The following is a 27,620-nucleotide window of genomic DNA, read 5'->3' as shown; positions in this document are numbered from 1 at the left end:
ATGGATATGTATGCAAGATGTGGGTGTATTGATAAAGCTATTAATGTTTTCAATGAAAAACCTTTGGACAGCCGTTATTGCTGGATTGGCAATGCATGGTTATGCAGAGAGGGCACTTTGTTTCTACTCAGAAATGGTGAAATCCGGGTTATAATCCAAATATAACATACTCCATTAGTTATCAGCTTGCGGCCATGGTGGATTAATAAAGAAAGGTCTAGAGTGGTTTGAAAGCATGAAAGGAGAGTGTGGAATTGAGCCAAGGTTGGAACATTATGGTTGCGTCGTGGATGTACTCGGACGAGCAGGGAAGTTAGCTGAAGCCGAGAAGTTTGTTCTTTCAATGTCATTGAAACCGAATGCCCCGATTTGAGTTGCGCTTCTTGGAGCAGGATTCATAAGAACGAATAAAATAAAAATAAAATGTGATCGGATTTTTGCTTTTACATAGTTACAATGTCGTAGTATCGCTTGGTTTTATTCATAAGAATGAATAAAATAAAAATAAAATGTGATTTGAGTTTTTGCTTTTACGCAGTTACAATGTCGCGCCGTCGCTTGGTTTCATTCGTAAGAATGAATAAAAAATAATATTAGTGATTAATTTATTATTTTTAAAACTTGAAGAGAAAATAAAAATTTATTCCAACTGTAATCGATTATAGATTCAAAATGAAGTAAGAGAAAAAAGAAATTCAGAATTAAAGCGTGTATCATGTACGGACGCAAAAACAATTGGACCTTAAAATATGAAGAGCTAAAATTTAAACACTTAATCTGATGAAAAGAAAATGAAAACTATAGTTAATTAAGAAAAAGTTGTTGAAACCAAGCGACAGTGCGACACTGTAACTGCGTAAAAGCAGCGGCAAAGGAATGAATCGAAGTAAACGCCTTGCTGCTACAGAGTCAACCTCCAAATCAATTTCAACAATGGCGAGAAAGCGAAGCAGAAAAACGACGATGATCTTCTTCGTTTTTCTTTCCGTTTTAGCTTTCCTTTCTTTCCTTCCCGTCTTCGCTTCTTTCCCTTCTCTTTACTCTCACTCCCACGATCTTCACTTTCTTCTTCCTCGTCACCAGCGTCAGCATCGCCCCCAAAAAGTAACGTATCTTGTAATTGTTCCAAGTTAATTTCTGGAAATTTATGCTTTAGCTTAAACTTTAAAGTAGCTTCAAATTTATATTTACTTTTTCATATGTGTATGTGTGTGTATTCCTTTTCTGTTTTGAATTGAGAAGGGAAATGTGTAGTGTAGAAGGAAAAGGAATTAGATATTTGAATAGTTGATTTCTATTTCCTTAAAAAGAAGAATGAATGATATTATCAAATTATTTGTTTTTTCAAATTTCATGGTAGCTTTTTCTTATTTGTTTTTAGGGTTTATATGTTGAATGATTTTTGTGTGTGTGATTGTATGTCAGATTGGTGTTAGAAAATTTGAGATTGCGGAGGATATGTTTTGGAAAGATGGTAAGCCTTTTCAGATAATTGGGGGTGACTTGCATTATTTCCGGGTTCATCCTGAGGTATATTTTATCTCTGTTCGTTCTTAGCCTCTTCTAAACCTTTTTATTCTTGCAATTGTTGTTTTAATGGGATAAGTGGAATTGAGAAAGTTGTAGAAAAGGTTCTAAATGTTTTCAGCATATAGGAGGTATAAAAGGAGGGAAACACACACACACAAAAGAACAATAGAGATCTGTTACTTGGTGGAGGTGACGTATGTTCTAATTATGTTAGAAGTGGGGACTTGGATGTTCTTTTATCCAATTGATGGCCTACTATCTTACGGATGCAGTACTGGGAAGATAGGCTTTTGAGAGCAAAAGCATTGGGGTTGAATACCATTCAAACTTATATTCCTTGGAATCTGCATGAACCAGAAGCTGGCAAACTGGTTTTTGAAGGCATTGCAGATTTAGTATCATTTCTCAAACTTTGCCAGAAGCTAGGCCTTCTTGTCATGCTTCGAGCTGGGCCTTATATTTGTGGAGGTTTGCCTTTCTTTCACGTGTGCATAAGATTCTGTTATTTACGTTATATGTTAGGAATGGGTCCAGAATATTTCCCAGTAGGTTGCTTCTTATATTCACCTTAATGAGGGATAGATTTGAACTCGAATTTTTAATATTATAATGATAAGCTTCCCTTTTATTACCAACTGATTATGGCTCATTTGTTTTTGATCTATTTCTTCAATTTCTCATTACTTATGGTAGCATGACAACCCATTAATTTTGATGTTCTACAGAACTTGTTGTTTTCTTGTATTCTTATCCAACACAATTTCCCTCTTGTTGCAATTTGCAAGTTTTATTAAAGGAGTATGCAAAAGAAGGAAAAAAAGGAGATAATACATTGTGCTCACTGGCATAATTGCATGTACACTAGATAATTTCTGGCTCTTGGTTCTTGTGAGTTGTGACAATAGATGTCTTAATATTTAGTGTTGATACTAACATGGTTTTCTTTTGGGAACATGTCTCTTGTAGAGTGGGATCTTGGAGGTTTCCCACCTTGGTTGCTTTCCATATCCCCATATGTCAGATTAAGGTCATCAGATCATGCTTACCTTCAAAAGGTACTCATATAGTCCTTATGTTTAAGTAAGGATATGACATAGATGTTGAATTAAATGTTCTAGTTTTCATGCTCAGCACAAATTTTATGTTGGAATTATATTGTATGGTTTCTGTTTGCTTATATATGTTCTTGGAGGATGGATCAATTGGCATTTTGTATTTGCTGGATTATTTTTTGAATATGATATTGCAGGTTGAAGGATGGTGGGGGGTTCTTCTTCCAAAAGTAACTCCTCTTCTTTATGGAAATGGAGGCCCTATCATAATGGTTCAGGTATGGACATAGAATATATTTTATTAGCTACTCGAATTCCTTTGATAAACTAATTTGCCAGTCTGTTTTATCTCCAAGGATTTTTAAGCAATGATAGAAAGACTTGTGTCTCTTATTAAAACAAATTTCTCCATCTGGTAATTGTTCCTGCTGCTTCTTGTGGTTGATGTGAGTTTAAAGTTTACAAACTATGGCACTTGTGGCAAAGACCCTTTTTTGATGAAAGATGAAGAAGAAGAAGAAAAACCTGGCATAATAAGGAACTAGGAAGATACTTGACCAAAATATAGAGAGGAAAAGACAAAAGACTTGCTTATATTTAAACCACATCATTTTACTTGAGTTCTTTTTTGGGGCTAAGATGAAAAATAATTTAAAGTTAAAACGAATAAATAAATGACCCTGTAGGAGTCTAAATAGGCAACTCAGGGTTATCAACCCTCCTGCTATTTGAGTTTGTAGCTCACCATTTGAAAGATTATATGGTGTGCCGGAAAGAAATGATAGTTTGACACGTTTCTTGTCCTTTATTTTCTTTTTGTAACACTACAAAAACAACATTCCCTTTATACACATAATTCTATTCCTTCCTAATGAAATGTATATTTGTATTGTTGAATGTCATTCTCCGAAAGTTTCAACATTTTATGTTTGTAATCTTTAAATATAATGAGATTTTATACTTTGGTACAGATTGAAAATGAATTTGGGTCATATGGAGATGATAAAGTTTATCTTAGACACTTGGTGAAGTTAGCTAGAGGACATCTTGGGGAAGACATTATTTTGTAAGAGGATATTTTCTTTAATCCCTTTCCTTGCTTACACCCTAGATAGTCTTCCGTTTATCATGTAAACTCTAATTCTTCAGGAATGATTCAAACTTCCATGATTTGAGTTTTAGTTGATAAAACATAAACTACCAACAATTGTTACTGCATTTCTAAGATTTGTCCCAGTGGAATGCCAATAATTCAGGTATATAGGCAGGAAAACTAAAATTTACTGCAGACCATCTTAGAAAAAGGCCAACTGAATGTGCAGAAGAAAATACCGGTTAGTTCATATTTACATACATGATGGTCATTCCAAATTACAGATTGGACTATACCATTATCTTTTGCAGAATTTTATCTGACATTTACTCATTGAAGGTTGAAGTAATATTTTCTGAAATTTAAAGAGGAAAATTTTGGCCTTTATAGTTGGTGCCATGTCTTTCACATTGTGAACATTCATTTGTTTGACACTGCCATGTTAAGTATGTAACCACATTGACATTGTATACTGTTAATGGAGCTTCTCAAACTATTCTGATTAAAGTTTGTTATCTGTAGTACTTAGTACTTGAAAGGCAGGTCGGCATTATTGTGTTACTATATAGAAATATTGTTTATTGCTCGTATAGGATTAACAACATTGGACTTTGATACAGGTCCTCCCTTAAATTTTACATTATCTTGCCGATATTATTAAGAATTAGAAGTATTGATGCAACATGCTTTAATCAAATGACTTCAAGCACAGTATTGCATTCTGATGGGATTATTTTTTTACTTATCTGGACGTGTTATGATGGTTCCAGGTACACTACTGATGGAGGCGCTAGAGAAACTCTTGAGAAAGGAACCATTCGTGGACATGGTGTCTTTGCAGGTACTGCTCAACATCAACATGTCCTTATTTGGAAAGTTAGGAAACTAACAGAGCATCTCATCATAACATAAGAAGCAAATGATAATCTTCCTATTCCTCAACACTTTTCACGTTATCAGCCCTTTTATAGTTTTAATGCCCCCCCACTAAACAAAAAAAAAGAACAAAAACCTATTGTATTATATTCTCATATTCATCTATTCTTTTGTATAGTGTACACTAACAATAAATCAGAATAGCCTGAGCACAGAACATAATGCATGCACACAGAGTTGATTAAGTTTATAGTCACTGTTTCTGATTTGTAGCTGTTGACTTCACTACTGGTGATAACCCTTGGCCCATATTCAAGTTACAAAAGGAGTTCAATTTGCCCGGGAAATCACCACCGCTTTCTTCGTGAGTGTGTATTTGTGTTAATTTTCTACTTTTCTGATGAGGGGATAGGGGAAGGGGTTGTCCGGGGATTCGTTTCAACTGAAGACTTAATATATTTCATACTTTTTACTTATAAAGATTATTCTCAAAGATTAAATATTATAAACAGACTTAATATTTAATCTTTGAAAATTATCTTTAGGAGCAAATATTATGAAATATTTTTTTGCTTCATATAACTAAATTTCATTTATGCAAATTATACTTAGATAAATTATATTTTTAATGATTAAGTAGCATAAATGACTTTTTTATAATATAAAAAAATAAAAATTGAAGATATAGTATAAGTAACTTTAAATAACTTAATTATAATTGGTGAAATATGGCTTCTTCAACCAGTTCACTCGCGATCTAATTTTTTGATTTTAAAACTCAGACTTCAACCTGAGATGACCGGTTTGAATGACATTAAATGAAATAACTAGAGATGGCAATGGGTCGGGTTCGGGTTGAGTTTTTGGTCAACCTGACCTGACCCGACCCGACCCAACCCGAAAATTCATATCTTCCATCCAACCCGACCAGACCCAATATAAAATAAGGACTTAGTTAAAATAATAATACAAAATTTAAGAAAATTACATTATTATCCTCGGGTCGGGTCAGAATCTGTCGGATTCGGGTTAAATTGCCATCTTTAGAAATAACTTGAGTGTCAGAACCCAAATGGCCTAAATTCGAATGTTCTGAAATCCAGATGACTTGAATTTGTATTGACTCGAGTTTATTTTGACTGTCAATGTCACAATCCAAAGCTTAACTGACCTGCTCATTTGACACATCTGCAAGCTTTATAATGCTTTTGTTTCAGGGAATTTTATACAGGTTGGCTTACACACTGGAGTGAGAAGATGGCAAGGACAGATGCAGAGTTTACTGCAGCTGCCTTGGAAAAAGTTATGTTACAAAATGGTTCTGTGGTGCTTTATGTATGTTCTTCCATCCTACTACTATTTCTTTGTAGTTATGATCTGTACGGTCATGCTATGATATAGACCTTGGAATTCCAGATGGCACATGGTGGAACAAACTTTGGATTTTATAATGGAGCAAATACTGGTGTGGATGAGTCAGATTACAAACCTGATCTAACATCCTATGATTATGTGAGAATGGTTTTTCCTCCTTGTATTCAGTATTTTAATTTATAATTTTCAAGCTTTGAATTTATTTTACTTTACCCCAGGATGCACCAATTACGGAGGCTGGTGATGTAGAAAATGCAAAATTCAAAGGTATAATCCTGATTTGGCTGGCTGAATATTTCAAGACCGGAAGGATAATAAGTTGAAATTTTGCATGGTTTTGTTGAGAAGTAAAACTACCATGCAAATACCAATTTCTACGTTTGATTTGTGTGTGCTAATCAATGTTAAGATACGGTTTGATGAGCTGACGGACAACTTTGGTTGCCAAGAATGATAAATATCGTCTCGAATGAGTAAGTGGATGAACTTATCGAAAAAACATAGAAGATACTGAGTGATGTGGTAGATAGTTAGATAGGAGATAGAGGATTTAAGCAGATGGATTAGACCAATGGCAGAAGCAGATTACCTGTTTGACTTCTATTTACTTTAGATGGACATGATCCTGTCATTTGGTGTTTAGAGGGAATCAGCTTTCTTGTATAGGTATTGCTTATATTCATGGTAATTTTACATGCTTTAAGAACTTGATACTTTCTGTAATTGATGCACATGTTGATGGACATTATGCTTCAATGCATTTCATCTTTTACATTATTGAAAAGGTCCTCTACAAGCCTTGTCATCCTTCTTTTAAAAAAAATAATATTTGTGTTAACTATTTATGAATTTCCCCCTGTAAAGTTTACAGTCGGCACTCTTGTTGTCACAGTGGTTTGGTCTTTGGTGTCATAATCATTCTATCCTAGTTTTTGTGCAGTTACACCTGGTCTATTTCTGATACTTGTGCACAAATTAATAGTTGAGATAGACAACATCAAACTTTATTCTCTTTCAAGTGATTGTCTATTAACATACTCCATTCACCAAATATATTGTGTTTCAGCCATTAGGAAAGTATTGGGGAATTATAGTTCAGTATCTCTTCCTTCAGTTCCTTCCAATAATAAAAAGACTGGATATGGATCCATCCAGTTGAAAAGAACAGCATTTTTATTTGATTTACTTGATGAGATTGATTCTGCACTCATTGTTGAATCAGAAAATCCAACTACAATGGAGAATTTAAATCAGGTGTGCAAAATTTAGAAGCTTTACTGCTCAATTGCTTGTGTTTAGCAATTTAATACAAATACAAGATTGCTGAATATTTTTGCTTGTCTTTCCTAACATCCAGATGTTTGGATTTGTATTATATGTATCTGAATATGCACCTAAAACTGGCGGAAGTAAGCTAGTTATACCAAAGGTATGCGTTCCTCCTCATTTTGTAGTTATGGTTACCGAGTTATCTTTCCTCGGTGCTTCAATACTGACAAATGGTTCATAGAAATTTAATTTCCTATAAAATATGATGCTTGCAGGTGCATGACAGAGCTCAAGTGTTCATGTCATGCTCCCCTGAAGCTAATGGTGGACAAGTATCATATGCTGGTACAATTGAACGATGGTCAAATCAAGCAATTGATCTTCCCAATGTTAAATGTGTTTCCAACACCAGCTTATTTATTTTGGTAACCAACTGGCCTCATGTTTTGAGCATATCGCCCTTTGTGGTTTATGCAAATTGACAATTATCTGTGAATGTTAAATGATAGCTGTGGAAAGCTTTCGTAATTTAAAAGCTATTAGAAAAGGAGTTTTTGTTTATCTTAAATTCTAATTCTAGTTATAATTTACTTGTACTTTATGATTACGACTTATCTTCGTAGAAGATAAGCTTTTTGAAGAGATAAAGGTTAGGAAAAAGATGTCGAGTTAAACTTTACTTCTCTAATTCTCAACAATCAATTCGAACAGAACTTATGTTCTCTTTATTTGAATTCTCACTTTCTTTCTTCATAGAATATTTACAATAGCTTAGTGAAAATATTCTCACTTGCGGTATCAAGTTCATTAATCCATATTTTTGTTAAGTTACAAGCTTAACAGTGAATCAAGCTTCTGCAAGACCTACAACAATGTCTTCTAAGTTTCATGCTTTAATTTTTTTTCTCCTTTTGTCTTTATTACACACCTGTTTCATATCTTTGTTTCTACAACTTGACATTTGCAGGTTGAAAACATGGGTCGTGTAAATTATGGACCATACATTTTTGATAGGAAGGTAAAGTGCCTGTAAAGCTGAAAATTATTCTTTTATTTCTGAAATGTCACGTCAATGGCCATTTTTATTTATTGTCATCACTCAAATCCTCGTACATTTCTATTCATTAGAATTTTTCATTTTTGCTCCTTTGCTACTATATTCAAAAGGTATACCAATGTAATTGCCAGCTTTGATGACATCAATTCATTGCTTTCTAGCAGGGAAATATATTTTGAAAATGGTTATTTGGTAGTTTAATTATCCCTTGTCAGGGAAACTTCATAAGCTAATTGGTCAATAATAACTGTTCTTCCGGATCCACTTTACCATGCATCAGCTGTAAATAAGGAACCAAAACCATGTAACAATGGTAGTCTAACAGAACTTCATTTTTCTTGACTGATTTTGTAGGGTATCTTGTCTTCTGTTTATGTTGATGGGAGAGTTCTGAAAAGATGGAAAATGATCCCAATTCCTTTCCATAACCTGAATGAGGTGCCAAAATTCCATTCCATCATTCAGATTGCTTTCAAATTCCATGAAGTATCTGCCCGCAAAAGGCTAGAACACAAATCAAGTATGTTTCATGCACACAAAAAAATCCGGTATCTAATATTTGTACTTCATACTATTCTACTATCAGCTTCTGCGTAGTTTCTTGCTCATTTGTCACGGTTGGGAGAGAGGAGGAGAAGCACGAAGCGAAGGGCATTGGGTATTCAGAAAATGAATTAGGGATTGAGCTAGGGATTGCATGTAGTGAATTGGGGAATTTTGATGAAGAGGAATTAAAAGGGGAGCATGTGACTCACATGGGAAAATTAACATGAAGAAAAGGAAGGGAAACAAGGGCCTTAGGATAAGCCCAAGCCAAAATAGGAGGAAACCTAGTGATTGTGATTAAATAACCATGTACTGCAGAATATAGTTTTCATGTGTGAAAAGAATGAACTTTTTCTTCTCTTGAATCTATATTCTCTCGTCTACTCTCTCCTTTTTTCTTCTCTTCGTCGTCTATTTTCTTCTCTATTTCTTGAGGGTCATAACAAATTGGTATCCAGAGCCACAACTCCTGGCAAACCAATGGATGAATCCTCTGCTCTTTCTGCAATTTATAACCAGATTGACGAATTATCAAAGCTGGTGAAGCAAGATCAGTACCTGGAGACAAGGATTGCAAAGAATAAGGGTTATTTCGAGCAAATTCTAAGGGTCTTGACAGGAAAGACGGTGAAGCAAGACCAAAACAACCCTGAAACGGAGTCGTTACCTATGGCAATCGAAGGCACAAATGATGGGTGTCAAGTGTTTGATAAAATGCCATCCATCACTAGTAACCAACACTTGGAAATTGGTTCCGACCGTGAGTGGTCTGAAGAACAAAAGATGGAATGGATAACATCTGAATCAAGTGGAAAACATCCGTTGTTTGGTTTTAATCTTCCTATAACAGAAGACAATGGTGCTGTTTTGGATACAATCAGTATCTTGGCAGAGTTTCCGGCAGATAACTTTGGAGCATACACCATTTCAATTGCAACTGCCCCTTCTGATGTTCTTTCTATTAAGTTCATGCAGCGTGAATGCCATGGGAAGCAACCATTAAGAGTTGTTCCATGGGTTGAGAAGCCAGTAACTATTGCAACTTTGACAGATCTTGGTTTCTTATGGTTTAGAGAATTTTACTTGGAGTCTTCTCGTGTCATTCAGTTTCCAATAGTGTTCCCTTCCTTGGATGCTGGTGGATCACGTGCTCGAGTCTCAAAGTGTTGGTCTTCTTGAAAGTGTGTTGATGCCATTTGACATTTATAACGACTCAACACAACATGCACTGGTTGTGCTAAAGCAACGCTTCCTCTACGATGAAATTGAGGCTGAGGTGGACCATTGTTTTGATATATTTGTTTCAAAATTATGTGAAGCTATTTTCACATATTACAAGAGCTGGTCTTCTAGTGAACTGCTTGATCCCTCATTCCTCTTTGCCTTGGACAATGGAGAAAAGTATTCTATCCAACCTTTGCGGTTTACTTCACTTTTAAAGATGACTAGAGTGAAGTTACTTGGGAGGACAATTAATTTAAGAAGTCTGATTGTTGAACGGATGAATAAAGTCTTCAGAGAAAATCTTGAGTTTCTCTTTGATCGTTTTGAGTCTCAAGATCTATGTGCCATAGTGGAATTAGAAAAGCTGGTAGATATACTGAAGCATTCCCATGAATTACTTTCAAAAGATCTTTTAATAGACTCATTCAGTCTCATGCTGAATGAGATGCAAGAGAACATATCTCTTGTGTCATTTTCTAGTCGACTAATTTCTCAGATTTGGTCTGAGATGCCAAATGATTTTCTACCAAACTTTATCCTTTGCAATACTACTCAGCGTTTTATCCGATCTTAAAAAGTTCCTCTTGCTCATGTACAAAAGCCATCAGTTCCACATGCCAAGCCAAACTTCTATTGTGGTACTCAAGATTTAAATTCTGCACATCAAAGTTTTGCACGATTGCATAGTTGATTTTTTGGGATTCCACACATGATTTCTGTTGTTAAACTTCTAGGATCTAGGTCATTACCGTGGCTTATCCGAGCACTGCTGGATCATATATCAAACAAGATTGCTACACTTGAGCCTATGATCACAGGCTTGCAAGAAGCACTGCCGAAATCAATTGGACTTCTTCCTTTTGATGGGGGTGTGACAGGATGTATGAGGCTCGTTAAAGAGCAACTCAGCTGGGAACCAAAACCAGAGCTCAAAGCAGAAGTTCTTCACGGAATAAAGGAGATTGGGAGTGTATTATATTGGATGGGGCTCCTTGATATTGTTTTGAGAGAGCTGGATACCACACATTTCATGCAAACAACAACTTGGTTGGGCTTGCTTCCTGGTGCAGATGGGCAAACATTGTATTCACAAAATGGTGGAGACAGCCCTGTTGTCAACCTCTTCAAATCTGCTACAGCTGTAATTGTGTCGAACCCTAGGTGCCCAAATCCAACCTCCTTTTACACAATTTCAAAACAGGCAGAAGCTGCAGATCTTTTGTACAAGGCTAACTTAAATACGGGAAGTGTGTTAGAATACGCACTTGCATTTACAAGTGCAACATTAGATAAATATTGCAGTAAACGGAGTGCTGCTCCAAAGACTGGGTTCATTGACATCACAACTTCAAAGGATTTCTATCGTATATACAGTGGCCTCCAAATTGGATATCTGGAGCAGTCTGTTCAATTACAGCCCAACAATCATGATATGCAGGGCGATGCAGTTGCTTGGGATGGCTGTACCATAATATACTTGCTTGGGCAATAGCTGCATTTCGAGCTATTTGATTTTTCATATCAAATCCTAAACATTGCCGAAGTTGAAGCTGCATCTATAAATCATAAGTTTTCACAGCAGGTTTTAGATAGGCATGGGAATAAGGTTAGTTTCGGTGAAGAGTTTATTAAAGGCCAAAATCCTTTTGGTATCAAAACCCTTTTGCCTGTATTAGAAAAGAAAGTTAACACCCTGCTGTTAGAGGTTGAAAATTCAAAATCTAAAGCAGAGGAACTTGGTACCAAGTTGGCCGAAAACCAACAGGTCAGGAATGTTATAGCACTCGATGGCTCTACGAGGGTGCAGAGGCCAGGGACGTACAAGCAATGGCTAATTAGTTGGGATGGACTTCCTTCTTTTGCAACTTGGAAGGATTTTGTGGTCTTGCTATCACAAATTCGATACTTTGATCCTTGGGACAAGGATCTTCTAAAGGGGGAGGAATTGTCACGGTTGGGAGAGAGGAGGAGAAGCACGAAGCAAAGGGCATTGGGAATTCAGAAAATGAATTAGGGATTGAGCTAGGGATTGCATGTAGTGAATTGGGAAATTTTGATGAAGATGAATTAAAAGGGGAGCATGTGACTCATATGGGAAAATTAGCATGAAGAAAAGGAAGGGAAACAAGGGTCTTAGGATAAGCCTAAGCCAAAATAGGAGGAAACCTAGTGATTGTGATTAAATAACCATATAATGCAGAATATAGTTTTCATGTGTGAAAAGAATAAACTTTTTCTTCTCTTGAATCTATATTCTCCCGTCTACTCTCTCCTCTTTCTTCTCTTCTTCGTCTATTTTCTTCACTATTTCTTAAGGGTCATATCATCATCTCACACTTTCCTTTTGTATACCTACTTACAATGTATGAACTAATGAAGAATCAATATTTGATGTGATAAAATAATGAACCAATATTTGATATGATAAAATAATGAACCAATATTTGATGTGATAAAATGATTATAAACAGAGGGTGTTTTAGAAGGACCATCATTCTACACCGGCCATTTCTCTATTGATATGACGACTGAAGTTACTGATACATACATTGGTGGGGGAAAGGGATTGCTTTCGTTAATGAATTCAACCTTGGAAGATATTGGCCGGTAAGTTGGTTTATTTTCTTTCTAGGCCTGGCATGCTGTTAATTTTATTTGTCATTTGCGCATATTTTTCTCTGGGCATGAAAAGAACTACTCAAAAAATAAATGTGATTTTCTTTGCAGACTTCAGGACCACAATGCAGTCTTTATATCCCTGCTCCAATCCTTCGGCATGGGGAAAATGTTTTGGTATGAAATGCCTGTGTAATTTATGGAATGGTTGTATACTTTCAATCGCAATGAAATTTTCTTCCATGACGGTTTGGTTCATCACTTTGTAGGTGATATTTGAGTTGGAATCACCGAACCCTGAGCTTGTGGTGGATTCAGTTGATCAGCCAGATTTCACTTGTGGTCCAAGAGAAGCGAGTGTTCATCAACTTTAATGGCACCACCTGACACTAGTTTGGCAAAATGGCGGGTGGCAGAACTGAGCATCACTGCAATCCGTTAAGGCTGGATCTACTTGAGAATGTTTCCATTTTCCAGAGGGAATGCGCGTTTGGGCTGTATGCAAGTGAGCCAGAAAGACTACTACAAATGAAACAGCTGTACTTTATGCTTTAGAATGTAAGAGAAACATTCACGTTTGTACTTGAATAGCAACATACCATCTTCTGCTTAATTCAAATACAAAACGTTGGTTTTTCTTATTTCAAGTGATTTCAAAAGAAAACTCAGTAATGACTAAAAACGGAACGCCAAGCATAGCCATCTGCTCTCGACAAGCTTCCCTGTGAGCAGCCAAGTATGCTACCTAAAATACAAACGTCTACAAGCCGCAGAAAGAAAGAGGAGAGAAGGCATATCATTTTGGAGGTTGCTTAGATCCATCTCTTGGGTCCCCTGTCTTAGCAGCTGATGCAGCCACAGTCATGGCAGCTGCAGCAGCACCCAGCTTAGCACCACCGCAGCCTTCATTGCCCCTGCTACTTTAGCAAAAACAGCTATCCCTCCAACAAGGAAAGCCCTCAATGCTACTGTTGGTTTCACGGCCATCTTTTATCGAAGAATCTGCCATTCCTCCAATAATACAAAAATTCAAATGTCTATTCTCTCATTGGAGCAAGTATACACACGAAATGATTAAAACTGCAAACGAATAGATCCATGTCATGAAAAATGCTATACCAACATCCTGTAGCTCATCACAGAATTTCTGTTTGGTTGCCTAAATACCTAGCTGTTTTAGTACTTCCAAGAGATTTTCCAATTCTCATAGGCAAAATTTCAACAATCTGACAAAAGAAGCAAATCAATCTAAAACACAAAGCTAAAATTCAACTTTTCTCAAACTTTTTACAAGAACATAAAACTGTTACTTAATCTATCATAATGACCACAAATCCTGAAAAAAAGAACAATCTATAATTTGACCCCGAAGGACTAAAGCAGTTCCCGTTAAGGATTCATTCTCCCAAAATCAAATCAACTGCAATGCCCTCCTATCCCCAACCCAGCCAAAGAGGTTTACATTTCCCCCATCTTCTGTTCCCTCTTCTTTATCAAACTTTAGGTCACAAAGCAATAAAAAATAATTAAAAAAGAAAAAAGAAACTGCCCCAGATCATACAATAGGCTAGACAAGAGAAAAGTGAAACCGAGACTTAAAACTTACAGATAAAACTCTTTTCGACCGAGTCCTTCTGCCAATAGTTTGGAGTGTAATAAGAGAAATGAAGAAAGTCGTAATAAATATACTAATGAGGTCTGTTCCTCTTATGCAGGGAAAAACAAAAAATGTCTTGTTTACGACACGTTTCTCATTTCTCACCACACGTGGCAGAATTTTATTGGATTATATGGTTCAGGGGCGTACGCTAGCAATGACCCTTATATAATCGTCTAACTGTGAGCAGCCTACAAAGGGAAAGAAAGGAAGCGAGAGCGAAAAAGACGACGATGGATCCCTATTCAGGAGGGGGAAGCTGGAACATGATCCCCAGCATCCCAACCCACAATAACGTATCTACACCCTCAAATCAAGACCATTTATACCTCTCCTCTCCTCCACCATCACAACAACAACAACAGCAGCAGCAGCAATTTCATTCACAACAATTCCAGCAGCAGCAGCAGCAGCAGCGTATGTTACAACAGCAACAGCAGCAGCAGAATCAGCAACATCAGTCACTTGTTTCCCACTTCCATCTCTTACATGTAATCTTTCAACACCACAACCTTAATAAACTTATTTTACTGTCTTTTGCTTCTTTTATTTGCTTATTATGCGTGCGTCTGTATGTGGGGTTTACAGTTGGTGGAGAATTTGGCTGATGCGATTGATAATGGAACCCGGGATCAGCATTCTGATGCTTTGGTTTGTTGGCTTTCTTTCTTTTTCAATTTTATGATTGGGTTTAGTGTCTATTTTGAAGGTTATTTATTCTTTTTTTTTTTTGCTTCTTCTTTTTCCTGGGGTTTGATAAGATTAATGAACTGAACAATCACTTTGAGAAGAGCCAGCAGCTTTTGAATTCGATTGCTGCATCCCTTAATTCTAAAGCTATGGTAAATTATCTACTCTTCTTGTCTTGGTTATTTAATTCGTATCGTCTGATTCATTTGTTATTAGATCTGGATGAAAGAGATTAAAGTAGATGCAAGCTTCTGCAGAGTATATAAAATTTTCCACTTTTTTCTACCATTTTTAGAAAATGTGTATCCTTTATCAGTGATGATAGATTCTTAAAACTTGTTGACTTATTAGCATCGATGTCTTTTTTTTTTTTCTATTTTTGTTGAAAGTTCTCTGTTTAACTTGGGAATTTTCGGCGTCTCTGGATATAGACTGTTGAAGGGAAAAAGAAAAAGCTGGAGGAAAGTGAACAATTGCTAAACCAAAGGAGGTTAGTAATTGGTCAAATTTTGTGTTTTCTGCACATTTTCTACTTGTTGAATGTGTGCTCGTTTGATACTCTTCCGATTCTAGGGATCTGATAGCCAATTACCGAAGCTCTGTGGAAGACCTTGTGAAGACTGAGCCATAGCTGCTTCTCACTCTACTGAGCACAGGTGAAAAAATGAGTAGAAAACAATATGATAAATGTTTTCGATAATAGTCGCAGTTTGTGCTGTTTAGTTTTTAATATATCAGTTTAATGTCCAATTCAAGTGAGGATTGTTCATAAAGAATCTTGATTCAGATTAGCAATTTTGCACTGCATATTTTATAGTTAGTTCAAAATAAGTAAAAGAGTGCATAGATCAGAAGAATGATATGGTTTTGTGAAACCATGCATATATTGCTTGAATCCTTAGTCGATCCTTTGACATAGGATTAGCAGTAGAGTGTCACCATAATATTGTTATAGAGTTTAAGATATCAAGATTAGGTGAGGATAAGTAGTTTGAGAATGGATATTATAGGTAACAATTATGTACATACCATTATCTATGTCACGCAAGCACAAGAAAGCAAAATGAATCAAACTTCAAACAAGTTTTTGGGTAATATAACAGGAAATGTGGACCTTGTTGAGCGGTTTTTCTTTATCTGATAGCCTACCCATTATCGAATTTTACTACGTTCTTCTAGAGGTTTACACTATATTATGATGCATTGATGATGCAATTCTGGCCTCTCGGAAATCTATTCGCTGAGGTTACACCATTTACAGCTCAAACTTTATAATGTTATTGTACCAGCCATCTGCAGAGAATGTTTCTTTAAGAGCCTTAGTTTCAAAGAGAAGGAATATGAATTCTTATTCCATCGTCTTTGAAAACACTTGTAGTAGATTGTGAACTTGTTCACCGCTGTTCTAGAGCTACTGAGTTAGATTCATATGTTTTTGCACTTAACCCGTAGTCGAATTTCTTTCTCCCGCCGTTCTTTGTATGTGGTTCTTTCTGGTTTTTTTCTTATTTGATAACTCATTTCGGCTTCTTCTATATTCAGGTCAATAGCCTTCTGTGAAAGACCAGAAGGAAAACCCCGTGAAGTGGTAATCATAGATGTATACAAGTCTCATCTCTTTGTTCAGCAAGCAGAAAACTCTCTGTTATCAACCTTGTTATTCTATCAGAATTTACTTTCAAAGGAGACTACGTTGAAATGCAATCTGGGATTCATAACTTGTTGGTGCTATTTATTATGTTACAGAGCTATGTATATCATTACTGTTGGGGCTGCACGTTCTTCGGTTTCTAATAAAACTTAAACATGACTGAGTTTGACAGATCTTGTCTGCTTATTTGATTTCTGAACTGGGTTTATGTGTGTATATCAATGCGTTACTACTTTTTGATATTTTGAAAATTAGCAGTCTTTTCCATTTTCCATTATATTAAAATAGCAATATTTTAATGGTAAGGCTTTCATTTCTATCCTGCATGGAGTGCTTTTATCTGGGTAGTTCTGGGTGCGGTGCGGCGCCTAAAAAACGGTTAATATACGGCGTGACCGGTTAAACAATTGACCGGTTATGTTATATTATTTAACCGGAAATATTATAAAGTACAATAACATACTAGGTAGCGCTTATATAATGTAATAGGTAGTGCTTATATTTATCTATTTTATAAGTAATCCGGTATATTTATACCGATAGTATTGCAAATTTACCTATTACATTATATTATATTGAAAGTGTCCATACTTTTTATAAAAAGGATCGATACTTCTTTTAAAGTTATGTAATTTATGTTTCAATTTTTTTAATAGTGTTTCATGTTTTCCACCTACAATATTAATTTTTGCACAAAAAATTATTTGATTTTTTGATATTTTATAAAATATTATTTAGAATTTTTAATTTAATAATAATATATATCGTAACGTAAAAAATAAATCATTAGACGCCTATAATTACTAAATTAATATCTTAAAACTCACTCAAAAGATAACCTTAAATTAATGTTTTCCACAGTGAAAAAAGTATGGACACTTTTATAAAAAGGATAGACACTTTACAATATAACCACTACCTATTACATTATATAAACGATACCTATTACATTATATAAGCGCTACCTATTACATCATATGTTTACCTATTATATTGAAAGTGTCCATACTTTTTATAAAAAGAATCGATACTTTTTTTTAAAAGTTATGTAATTTATGTTTCAATTTTTTTAACAGTGTTTCATATTTTCCACCTACAATATTAATTTAATAATTTCATTTACACAAAAAATTATTTGATTGTTTTGATATTTTATAAAATAATATTTATAATTTAAATTTAACAACATTAACCAAAGATAATAATAAATATGTAATATATATGTTTATTGTTTTTAATTTAATAATAATATATACAACATCAAACACATTCCAAGCTATAAATTACAAGCTAAGGACACTTGAAGAAGCAACAGAACAACTATCCAAGCAATCAAAAACGAGAAAATCCCAACATGATAACAACTGAACATATCATATCAATGTTCAAACTCAAGTTGTAGATTTTGATTTCCTTTTGCTTGGCATCATATGAGATTTTTGATTTCCTTTTGCTTGGCACCATATGAGCTTTGGATTTTGATGAGCATCGGAAGTATTTCAGACTTATGATTTGGGTGGTACTCAGAAGCATTTCGGACTTATGATTTTAGTTGCTATTTGTTTACCACCCAGATCATACGCCCGAAACGTTTCTGACGCTTTAAAGTTGACCAAAAAATACAATGGTCGGGATTTCCCTCGCGTTTAAACGTTGGAAAAAAAACAATGGAAATTAGGAATAATCAATGATAACATGCATATTGGCTTGGGCTAATATTTATAGTGGAGCCGAAATATATTGAAATTCAAACTCAAATTGAAATTTAAATTCAAACTCCAATTACATATGAATGAATTTGAAATGCAGTGTTAAATTGAACATGAAAATTGCATAATTGATTCATACTGTTCAAGTAACATGCTTTATGAACCATCAAGCTAAAAGACACTATTGATTGAGTTCAAAGCTGAGTTGTGAGTTGATGGAGTTGTCACACTTGTCACATGGTTGGAATAAAGTAATTTGATTTAATAATTTTATTTGCACAAAAAATTATTTGATTGTTTTGATATTTTATAAATAATATTTAGAATTTGTAATTTAATAATAATATATCGTAACGTAAAAAATAAATCATTAGACACCTATAATTACTAAATTAATATCTTAAAACTCACTCAAAAGATAACCTTAAATTATTGTTTTCCACAGTGAAAAAAGTATGGACACTTTTATAAAAAAGATAGATACTTTACAATATAACCACTACCTATTACATTATATAAACGATACCTATTACATTATATAAGTGCTACCTATTACATCATATGTTTACCTATTATATTGAAAGTGTCCATACTTTTTATAAAAAGGATCGATACTTTTTTTAAAAGTTATGTAATTTATGTTTCAATTTTTTTAACAGTGTTTCATGTTTTCCACCTACAATATTAATTTAATAATTTCATTTACACAAAAAATTATTTGATTGTTTTGATATTTTATAAAATAATATTTATAATTTAAATTTAACAACATTAACCAAAGATAATAATAAATATATAATATATATGTTTATTGTTTTTAATTTAATAATAATATATACCGTAACATAAAAAATAAATCATTAGACGCCTATAATTACTAAACTAATATCTTAAAACTCACTCAAAAGATGTATATACCTAAATATGTAGTTAACAAACATACCTAAATATGTAGTTATTGTACATACCTAAATTTAATGATAATATACTTGTAGTTATTGTACATACCTAAATATGTACTGCGAATTTAATGGTGTACCCACCCTTTAACTACCACTACCAATGCCACATCCTATTGAAAGCAGCACGACTGAAACATGTTCAAAATGAACCTTTGCTTACATCTCCATCAACTCCTGGAGCACTGAACTTGCACAACAAAATTTTTGCCATGGATAATACTGATGTAGACAATGTTAAGCCAACCGAGGAATGCCATGAAGTACATAATGTTGATGAATCTGACAAATTGGTTGGTCAGCTCTTCTGTTCACGTGATCAAGCTTGGCACTTTTACAAGGGATTCGCACGGGAACATGGGTTTAGTGTACGTAAGGGAACAACACGGCTTGACGTGGAAGGGAATTTGAAGACACAAGAATTTTGTTGTTCCAAAGAAGGGTTTCGAGTATCAAAAGTCAATACTGTTGATCGTCAACGTGCTCATACGCCAGTCACAAGAACAGGATGTAAGGCTAGAGTCGTAGTTACAACAACAAATACAAACGATCAGTGGGTTATAAGTAAGTCTGATCAGAAACATAATCATGCATTGTGCACATCTACTATGACACCATTTATGCGTTCTAATAGAGCTGTAAGTAAGGCTGATATCGATGAGGCAACAACATTGAAAGAGGTCGGTGTTGGCACGTCACAAGTAATGAACTATTTAACGCAGCAGGCAGGGGGCTATCATAATGTTGGATTTACACATAAAGACCTATACAATGCACTTCAAAGAGGTAAAGCAAAGGAAATCGTCGATGGGGATGTGAATGCGCTTATTGCCTACTTTGATTATAAGAAACCAGATGATCCCGGGTTTTTTATGACATACTGGGTAGACGAATCGGGGGCATTGTATAATCTTATTTGGTCGGATTCTACATCGAGATCGGATTACACATGTTTCGGTGATGTAATTGCGTTCAACACAACGTACAAAGATAATTTGTATGGTCGACCAATTATGCCTATTGTTGGTGTCAATCATCACCATAACACAATTGTGTTTGCCACTGCCATAATCGCTGACGAGACGTCTCAATCTTTCGAGTGGGTGCTACAGAATTTTTTAGAAGCCATGATGAATAAATCACCTATTTCCGTTGTAACCGATGGGGATAGGGCAATGCAGAGGGCTATCAAATCTGTTATCCCTTATGCTAAGCACAGATTATGTTCTTGGTATCTTTCTCGCAATGCACAAGCTAACATTGGTGACCCAAAGTTTACAGCAGCATTCTCAAAATGCATGGCTTCCTGGTGGACAACCAAGGAATTTGATATTCAATGGCGTTCGATTGTTTCAGAATTCAACGTCCAAAAGCATCCATGGGTGATTGAGAAGGGAAATACACGACACTTATGGGCACAAGCATATCTAACCGGTCATTTCTTTGCCAATATTCGCTCAACACAAAGGTGCGAGTCTATGAATGCTTCACTAGCTATTGCACTGAAACACAAGAAGACATATTTAGATGTTGTTTGTGCAATTGAAGATGGAATTAGTAGAATGCGTATGAACGAGTTGAAAGCGGATTACTTAAGTTCCCATACGAAGCCCTTCCAGATCACAAAACTGGTCGACCTTGAAAGCCATGCCGCTGCGATTTTTACCCGCGAATCTTTTCGTATGTTCCAAGATGAACTTATACGGGAGACATTGTACCGGATTGAGGCAGAGATTAAGTCCTTATCAGATGAATGTCAACATTATATTTTGTCAAAGTACGCAGAAAAAATAGGAAATTTGAAATTAGTTTTGATTCTCGTACGAAAACTCTAATTTGCTCCTGCAAAAAATTCGAGACCGTTGGACTTCCGTGTCGCCATCAACTTCACATTTTGAAGCAATTGGACTACACATATTTGCCCGGGACTTTGATTCAAAGTAGGTGGACTAATGATGCGAAGGCTTCTGCACCCAGCTATGTTGATTTGAATGTGTCTCCAGAAGTGATGCAAATGGCAAGGTTCGCTGCTCTACGTTCAACGTCAAGTAGGTTATGCTACATTGCATCAAAGACAGACGAGTCTTTCAAAACCGCAAGAGATGAGATGAAAAAACTAATAGAAGAATTAGAAAACTCGTTTGGTTTGAATCATTCAGTCAACCAGAGCATTGTAGTAAACAATGTTCGTGACCCTCAACGAAACAACGCAAGCGAAAAGAAGTGCCGAAGAACAAGGTCGAGAAGAAAATTAGGCGATGTGGGTACTGCAACGGTGAGGGGCATAACAAACTAACATGTCCTCAAGTCAAGCTCAGTTTGAGTACAAGCACACAGCCTACATCAACTGATTTTTTCGAAGACGGAATGGAATGACAACGATCTCCATATAATATATCGTAAGTATCAACATGACTCCTATTGTATGTACATATAAATATTTTGAATGAAGGAAGAAAAACCGCGTTACTTAAAATTACCGACACTTTTTTAAATGGTATCAACACATTTTTCTTCCAATCTGGACATAAAGTACCGACACAATATTATAAAGTGTCGATATAGGTTGTAGACCTATTCGCTCATAAAACCGGTATATTTATACCGGTTATATTACAAAATTATCTATTACATTATAAATCTGGGTTCCGATGTGTAAATGTCGATACTTTTTTAAATCGTATCGACACATTTTTCTTCCAATATGGACATAAAGTACCGACACAATATTAAAAAGTGTCGATATAGGTTGTAGACCTATTCGCGCATAAAACCGGTATATTTATACCGGTTATATTACAAAATTATCTATTACATTATAATTATGGGTTCCGATGTGTAAATGTCGACACTTTTTAACAATGTATCGACACATTTTTCTTCCAATCTGGATATAAAGTACCGACACAAGATTAAAAAGTGTCGATATAGGTTGTAGACCTATTCGCGCAAAAAACCGGTATATTTATAATATGTTGAAAGTGTCCATACTTTTTATAAAAATGATCGATACTTTTTTTAAATATATGTAATTTATGTTTCAATTTTTTTTAAGTATGTTTCATGTTTTCCACCTACAATATTAATTTAATAATTTCATTTGCACAAAAAATTAGTTGATTGTTTTGATATTTTATAAAATAATATTAAGAATTTTTAATTTAATAATAATATATACCGTAACGTAAAAAATAAATCATTAGACGCCTATAATTACTAAATTAATATCTTAAAACTCACTCAAAAGATAACCTTAAATTAATGTTTTCCACAGTTGAAAAAGTATAAACACTTTTATAAAAAGGATAGATACTTTACAATATATTAAAAAAGTATAGACACTCAAATGTATATGTACACATAGAAGCAAATATGGAATAATTAATGAAAATATACACACAATATTTAGACCAAAATATAAATACACAAGAATGTTCAAATAATGTACCGACAAACAAAATTAATCCGATGAAAAAGGGTTGTTTCTAACGAAGTCCGGAACATTAGAGGCCTTCAACAAATTTTCCAAATACTCTGTTTCCGCCTTTTTCTGAGGACATACATAAATAATTTTAATTATCAAACTAATGAGGTGCAATTTTACTAACAATAAATTAAATTCGCATAAGCATGAATAAATTTGTGTCATACCTAGAGCTTTGTCGTTCGAATGGGAAGCAGCGTCAAAGGTATGTGGACATATGTAATTGTATTTCTATATAAACACATAAGTTGTTAAAATAATCAATGTCTGAACACCTGTTCAACTGGAAAAACATATTGCATAAATGCAACTTACCGGATTATAAATCATTTTTTCCGCTGAATCATCGACCAAAAGTGTATTTAGCTCGTTAAAATCTGGATACGCGTTCCAAACATCATTGAGATCTTTACAGTAGGTAACAGAATCTTATGTTTTGCATTTTTTTTGATCCTGTTCACAAACAGTCGAACATAAATATGTAGGAATCATAGACAACGAAAAGTCAGCAAACTGTAATGACATTCATCTTACCCACACGAATAGAAAATGCTCGGAAAATACAGGTAGTTTCTCAAGTACACGGTCGACGTTATGCCTGAGATTGTAATCAAGTTTGAATGTTAACATTCAAATGTATATTAACGATTTTGACTACAGTAATTCAATTGCCTCAAACATGTTCTAACCTCATCTTTGAAGACCAAAGGGCAACAACAAAATTGTCGACACAAAATTGCATAAATTTAAATAATCCTCTTCTGAGGACAACATCTACAACATGAAGAAAAATTGCATAAAGTTCTACGCTTATATGTTAAAATAATGGATACAAAAGAATAGAATTAAAACCTGCCGGCAGTCTTGGGATGTAGGCAAGGACACCATTGAGATCAAAAATTAAAAGTTTTCTTGAAGGCGGCGTTGCAGACACGATATACTTGTTTGGATCATCATCTTCATCATCATCATCATCATCATCATCATCGTCGTCATCATCTTCATCGCCAGCTTCATCGTCATCATCATCGTCATCTTCATCGTCAGCTTCATCTTCTGCGACCGCTTGGTTGTCCACATCTGTTAAAAGAAAATAAAATAAAGTTCAGAACGTTTAAATGTTAAGAAACATAGATAATGAATTACCTAACTCGTTTGATGTCGTTGACGTAATTCGTTACGCAACATGGAGACTTCACGTTGCAATGATGAAATATCGGATCGCATTCCACTCACAAGGGAATCAATATGCTCCCGAAAATTGACCATGTATTCCATCACGGTCTTAATTGTGACATCCTGTGCAACTGGAGCTTCTTCCATCATTGCGTCTCCACTTGGTTGCTCTTCTTCATGGCCAACGGGGTCCATTTCCTCCCTCTCTTGATCTAATCCGACCTCCTTGACACACTTACAACCGAGTTTTTCAACAAAATCATATCCCGCTTTTTTAATAAATACCATGTCAATCTTGCGGGTTAATCGAACAGGGGCGTCATGCGAATAATAAACTTCCTTCTTCTTCAACAGATGGGTGATGACACATCCATATGGTAGTGTAGTTGAAATTGTTGCTCCCTTTGTGACCATATATACAATTGTATTAAATATGAGTTTTGCAATGTTTGGAGCCGTTTTGGATTTATACTTTGCTATCCACCAATAATCGCTGTCTCGAAGCGTTGAATGTTTTCCCCCACTAGGCTGGATATACCATGTGAGCATTTTGTGAAACACTCTCGACTCTACATCGAGGTGAATTGGGCTATTTCTAGTAACCCTTTTAATTGTAGACCAATCTACACCATTTTCATCTGAATCCCCTGTATTCGCTACACCTAAACCCTCCACAATAGTTTCTGGAGATATATATATATCTTTCCCCATGACATGTGTATTAATTCCTATTATATTAGTCTTATTAGGCTCGTGCTGTAAGGAAGCATTGTTGTAGAAGGCTCTAACTAGGTTGGGATAATATCTTGGTTCTACACCAAGGAATTCAAGCCAACCCCAAGATGTAAATGTGGATTTAAAACTAAATGCATATTTATCATCAAACAAGAAACCCAGGTCAATGACACGTTCGGGACGAATCTTCCTTACTTTAAAACTCGTCTGCCATCTTTGTTTCTCCATGTCGGATCTAAAGTTCAGAGTTTCGAAGGACCTGATTTCCTCAGAAGAATCGTTTGTTACAGAAGGAGGTGGTTGAGAAGAACTGGGTTGAGAAGAGCTTTGAGAAAGATCTCGCTTCTGACGCTGACGTTTTGGAGCCATTTTGGTTGGATGCTACCCCTATTACAATGGAACACAAACACATTCAGGATAAAAACTCCAATATAGAAATCAATCAAACCCATAAAATATCGATAAATTTACCTGAATATCTGATCGTCACTTATGATAACGGTAGAAGAAAGAGGAAGATCTGCCTGCTTGCCTTTATGTTTAGGGTTTCTCGATTAAGAGTACTATATATCGTAAACAGTGGAAAAACACTTGATATTTAAATTAGTATCGACACAAACTATATTAGTGTCGACACATTATTTAGACATATTCTCTCATAAAACCGGTAGACTTGTACCGGTTAGATTGAAAAATTACATATTACATTATACTTTTGGTTTTCGATGTTTTTGGGATTGACACTTTTTATATATGGATCGACACTTTATGGTAAATTTGCCTTTTACTTCAAAGTATCAACATGACCCTTAATGTGTATAAGAAACATGTACAACAACATAATGCTAACTTTTCTCATCTCATTCATAATTATATTCACATACAAAAATATAAATCGTATACAAAATTATAAATCTTATACAAAATTAACCCTACATTTACATCATTGCATCCTTTTGTTATTCTTATGTAATATTGCAGCTTTTGTTATCTCCTGTCTTCGTTCATTTTGATTGTGGCTTACGAGATCGTTTAATATTCGCGATCGATCCCAGTCTCCAACAACCTATATTCAAATTGTCAGAACGTTAAGTATTGTCAACTACAGCATTCAATCTACGACTTTTAACAATTTTACCACAAATGATTTTTTCTATCCACTTACAAAATCACCAGTTGCCCCTGTAGAACCGATCGATTCCATCCACATCATCACATACATGCCACAATCATATCTGTTACAAAATTTGAAAACCACACATGTCAATTATGATGGATACTACATAAATTAAACTTTCTATTTGTGATAACATCTCATACCCATTCAATTGCTTATTCTTCTTATGCTCCACAAATTTAAAATTTTTCAAGGGATACTTTCCTAGAGATCCACAGGACTCAACCCAAATGCGTTTCTTATTATAAGAATCTAATATTTTAATCTGCATTAAAATAGAAGAAGTTATGCACCAAAAAAATTATGCATTATAATTTACATAATGTCCTTTCATACATACATACATACCAATCTCTTAGCATCCTTCACTCTCTGTTTAGCTGCTTCAGTTGTAAACATACTATCATATATTGTTACAACACGATCTACCATATCCAACACTAACAGATACCAATGTGAATTATGGTAGTTTATTGTGATCATGATCTGCAACAAATTTCACACCCAATTTGACAAAATTCAACATTCTATATCCGAAAACATCATTTGCAATTGGTATGGTGTCTTACCTTCTCACAGTCGGTGAATTTCACATAATTATCCAATATGACACCCCATAAGGTAGAAATACTCTCAACACTTTCTTTGTTGTTGGCATCCAACGCCTGTTGCTGTAATTACGCAACAAACATTATTAATTTACCGTCTATAACACTACTTTTCAATATTTATTAATTTAACTCACCACTAAGAGGTATGGAAGGTAGCCAATCCTCCGGAGTGACTTTTGAGAATCGTAGCATATGGTCCAGGCGAGCAAATCGATAACCTAACAAAATTAATTACACAATCAGAACATATTCAATAAGTTTTAACATTTTCTACTTTCTACTTACCACACTGCCAACCCATTCCGTAGGCTTCAACGTTGCAACGTCGTATACAGTAGCGAATTGATTTCCCATTGAGATTACAGAATATCTGTATGAATCATTAGAATTAATATGTTGTCATGAAATATTTAAATATCACTCACAAAACAATATATTTCACTTACCCCGATTCTAACTCGCTATTCCATAAATAATCACAAATTGCAGCTTCGATGTCATCAATTCCGCTTGGAATATCCGCTTTTTCAACCTACAATTTTGCATAAAAATTTTTGTCACACCAACATAATAAAAATCAAATTAAGTATTCTTTTATTAAACTTACCTTATGCTTCTTCTTCTGGGGTGCAGGACATTCCGAATCCAAAACTGCTGCTATAACACTCTCCGGTGTATAAATGACATCGACTTCCTTCCTCCTCATTTCTTCCATCTCTTCTTCTTCCTCCTCCCTCTTTTCTTCTTCATATTTTTTCAGTTCATAATACTTTTTTTCTACATAGCTCTTCATCTCTTTTATTTCACCCTTCAATTGAGCTCCTTCATCCGAGTATTTATCAACCACCCCCTTCACCCCCGTAAGTTCACTTCTCAAATCCACAACCTCCTTCACCACTCCCTCAAATTTTTCTCCCGTCACCATCTTAATATCACCCCTTAACACCCCAACTTCTTTCACCACTTCACCCCTCAACACCTCTACTTCTTTCACCACTCCATCTATTTTTCCTTCCACTACCCCCTTATGCCTCTCAAGTGTATCTTCGACTCTCTCGAGTTTCTCTACGACTCAATCAAGTTTCTCTTCGACTCTTGATTGTCTTTGCATGATTTAAAATTGGATTTTTTTGA

General features: G+C 35.0%; 3 protein-coding genes and 1 long non-coding RNA gene across 4 annotated transcripts; 3 read left to right on the top strand and 1 right to left on the bottom strand.

The window, feature by feature from the left end:
* Positions 1-820: 820 nt before the first annotated feature.
* On the top strand, positions 821-13,150 carry LOC120195115 (beta-galactosidase 17-like). Its single transcript, XM_039197218.1, is given in 21 exon segments — positions 821-1,104; positions 1,426-1,530; positions 1,803-1,998; positions 2,497-2,585; positions 2,780-2,860; positions 3,554-3,648; positions 4,446-4,516; positions 4,825-4,915; positions 5,769-5,886; positions 5,968-6,063; positions 6,144-6,192; positions 6,992-7,179; positions 7,283-7,354; positions 7,470-7,619; positions 8,162-8,212; positions 8,606-8,771; positions 9,335-9,337; positions 12,493-12,570; positions 12,573-12,628; positions 12,749-12,814; positions 12,907-13,150. Coding segments are annotated over 21 exon segments (2,154 nt in total). The 5' UTR covers positions 821-876; the 3' UTR covers positions 13,012-13,150.
* On the top strand, positions 10,435-11,573 carry LOC120195116 (protein PIR-like). The gene has a single exon (XM_039197219.1). The coding sequence runs from the start codon at positions 10,731-10,733 to the stop codon at positions 11,511-11,513; it is 783 nt and encodes a 260-aa protein (XP_039053150.1). The 5' UTR covers positions 10,435-10,730; the 3' UTR covers positions 11,514-11,573.
* A 12-nt stretch (positions 13,151-13,162) lies between the features above and the next one.
* On the bottom strand, positions 13,163-14,328 carry LOC120195117. Its single transcript, XR_005523030.1, has 2 exons — positions 14,244-14,328; positions 13,163-13,639 (listed from the first exon to the last, which is right to left on the bottom strand). It is a non-coding gene; the product is annotated as an uncharacterized LOC120195117 (long non-coding RNA).
* Positions 14,329-14,473: 145 nt separating this feature from the next.
* LOC120194951 (mediator of RNA polymerase II transcription subunit 9-like) lies at positions 14,474-16,814 on the top strand. Its single transcript, XM_039197106.1, has 6 exons — positions 14,474-14,785; positions 14,883-14,945; positions 15,056-15,136; positions 15,416-15,474; positions 15,558-15,640; positions 16,527-16,814. The coding sequence occupies exons 1-5, from the start codon at positions 14,528-14,530 to the stop codon at positions 15,613-15,615; spliced, it is 519 nt and encodes a 172-aa protein (XP_039053037.1). The 5' UTR covers positions 14,474-14,527; the 3' UTR covers positions 15,616-15,640; positions 16,527-16,814.
* The last annotated feature ends 10,806 nt before the right edge of the window (positions 16,815-27,620 follow it).

The sequence above is a fragment of the Hibiscus syriacus genome, unplaced genomic scaffold (assembly GCF_006381635.1).
Source record: "Hibiscus syriacus cultivar Baekdansim isolate YM2019G1 unplaced genomic scaffold, ASM638163v2 tig00117005_pilon, whole genome shotgun sequence".
In the NCBI taxonomy this organism is placed as follows: Eukaryota; Viridiplantae; Streptophyta; class Magnoliopsida; order Malvales; family Malvaceae; genus Hibiscus; species Hibiscus syriacus.
This window is presented reverse-complemented; position numbering and strand designations above follow the sequence as displayed.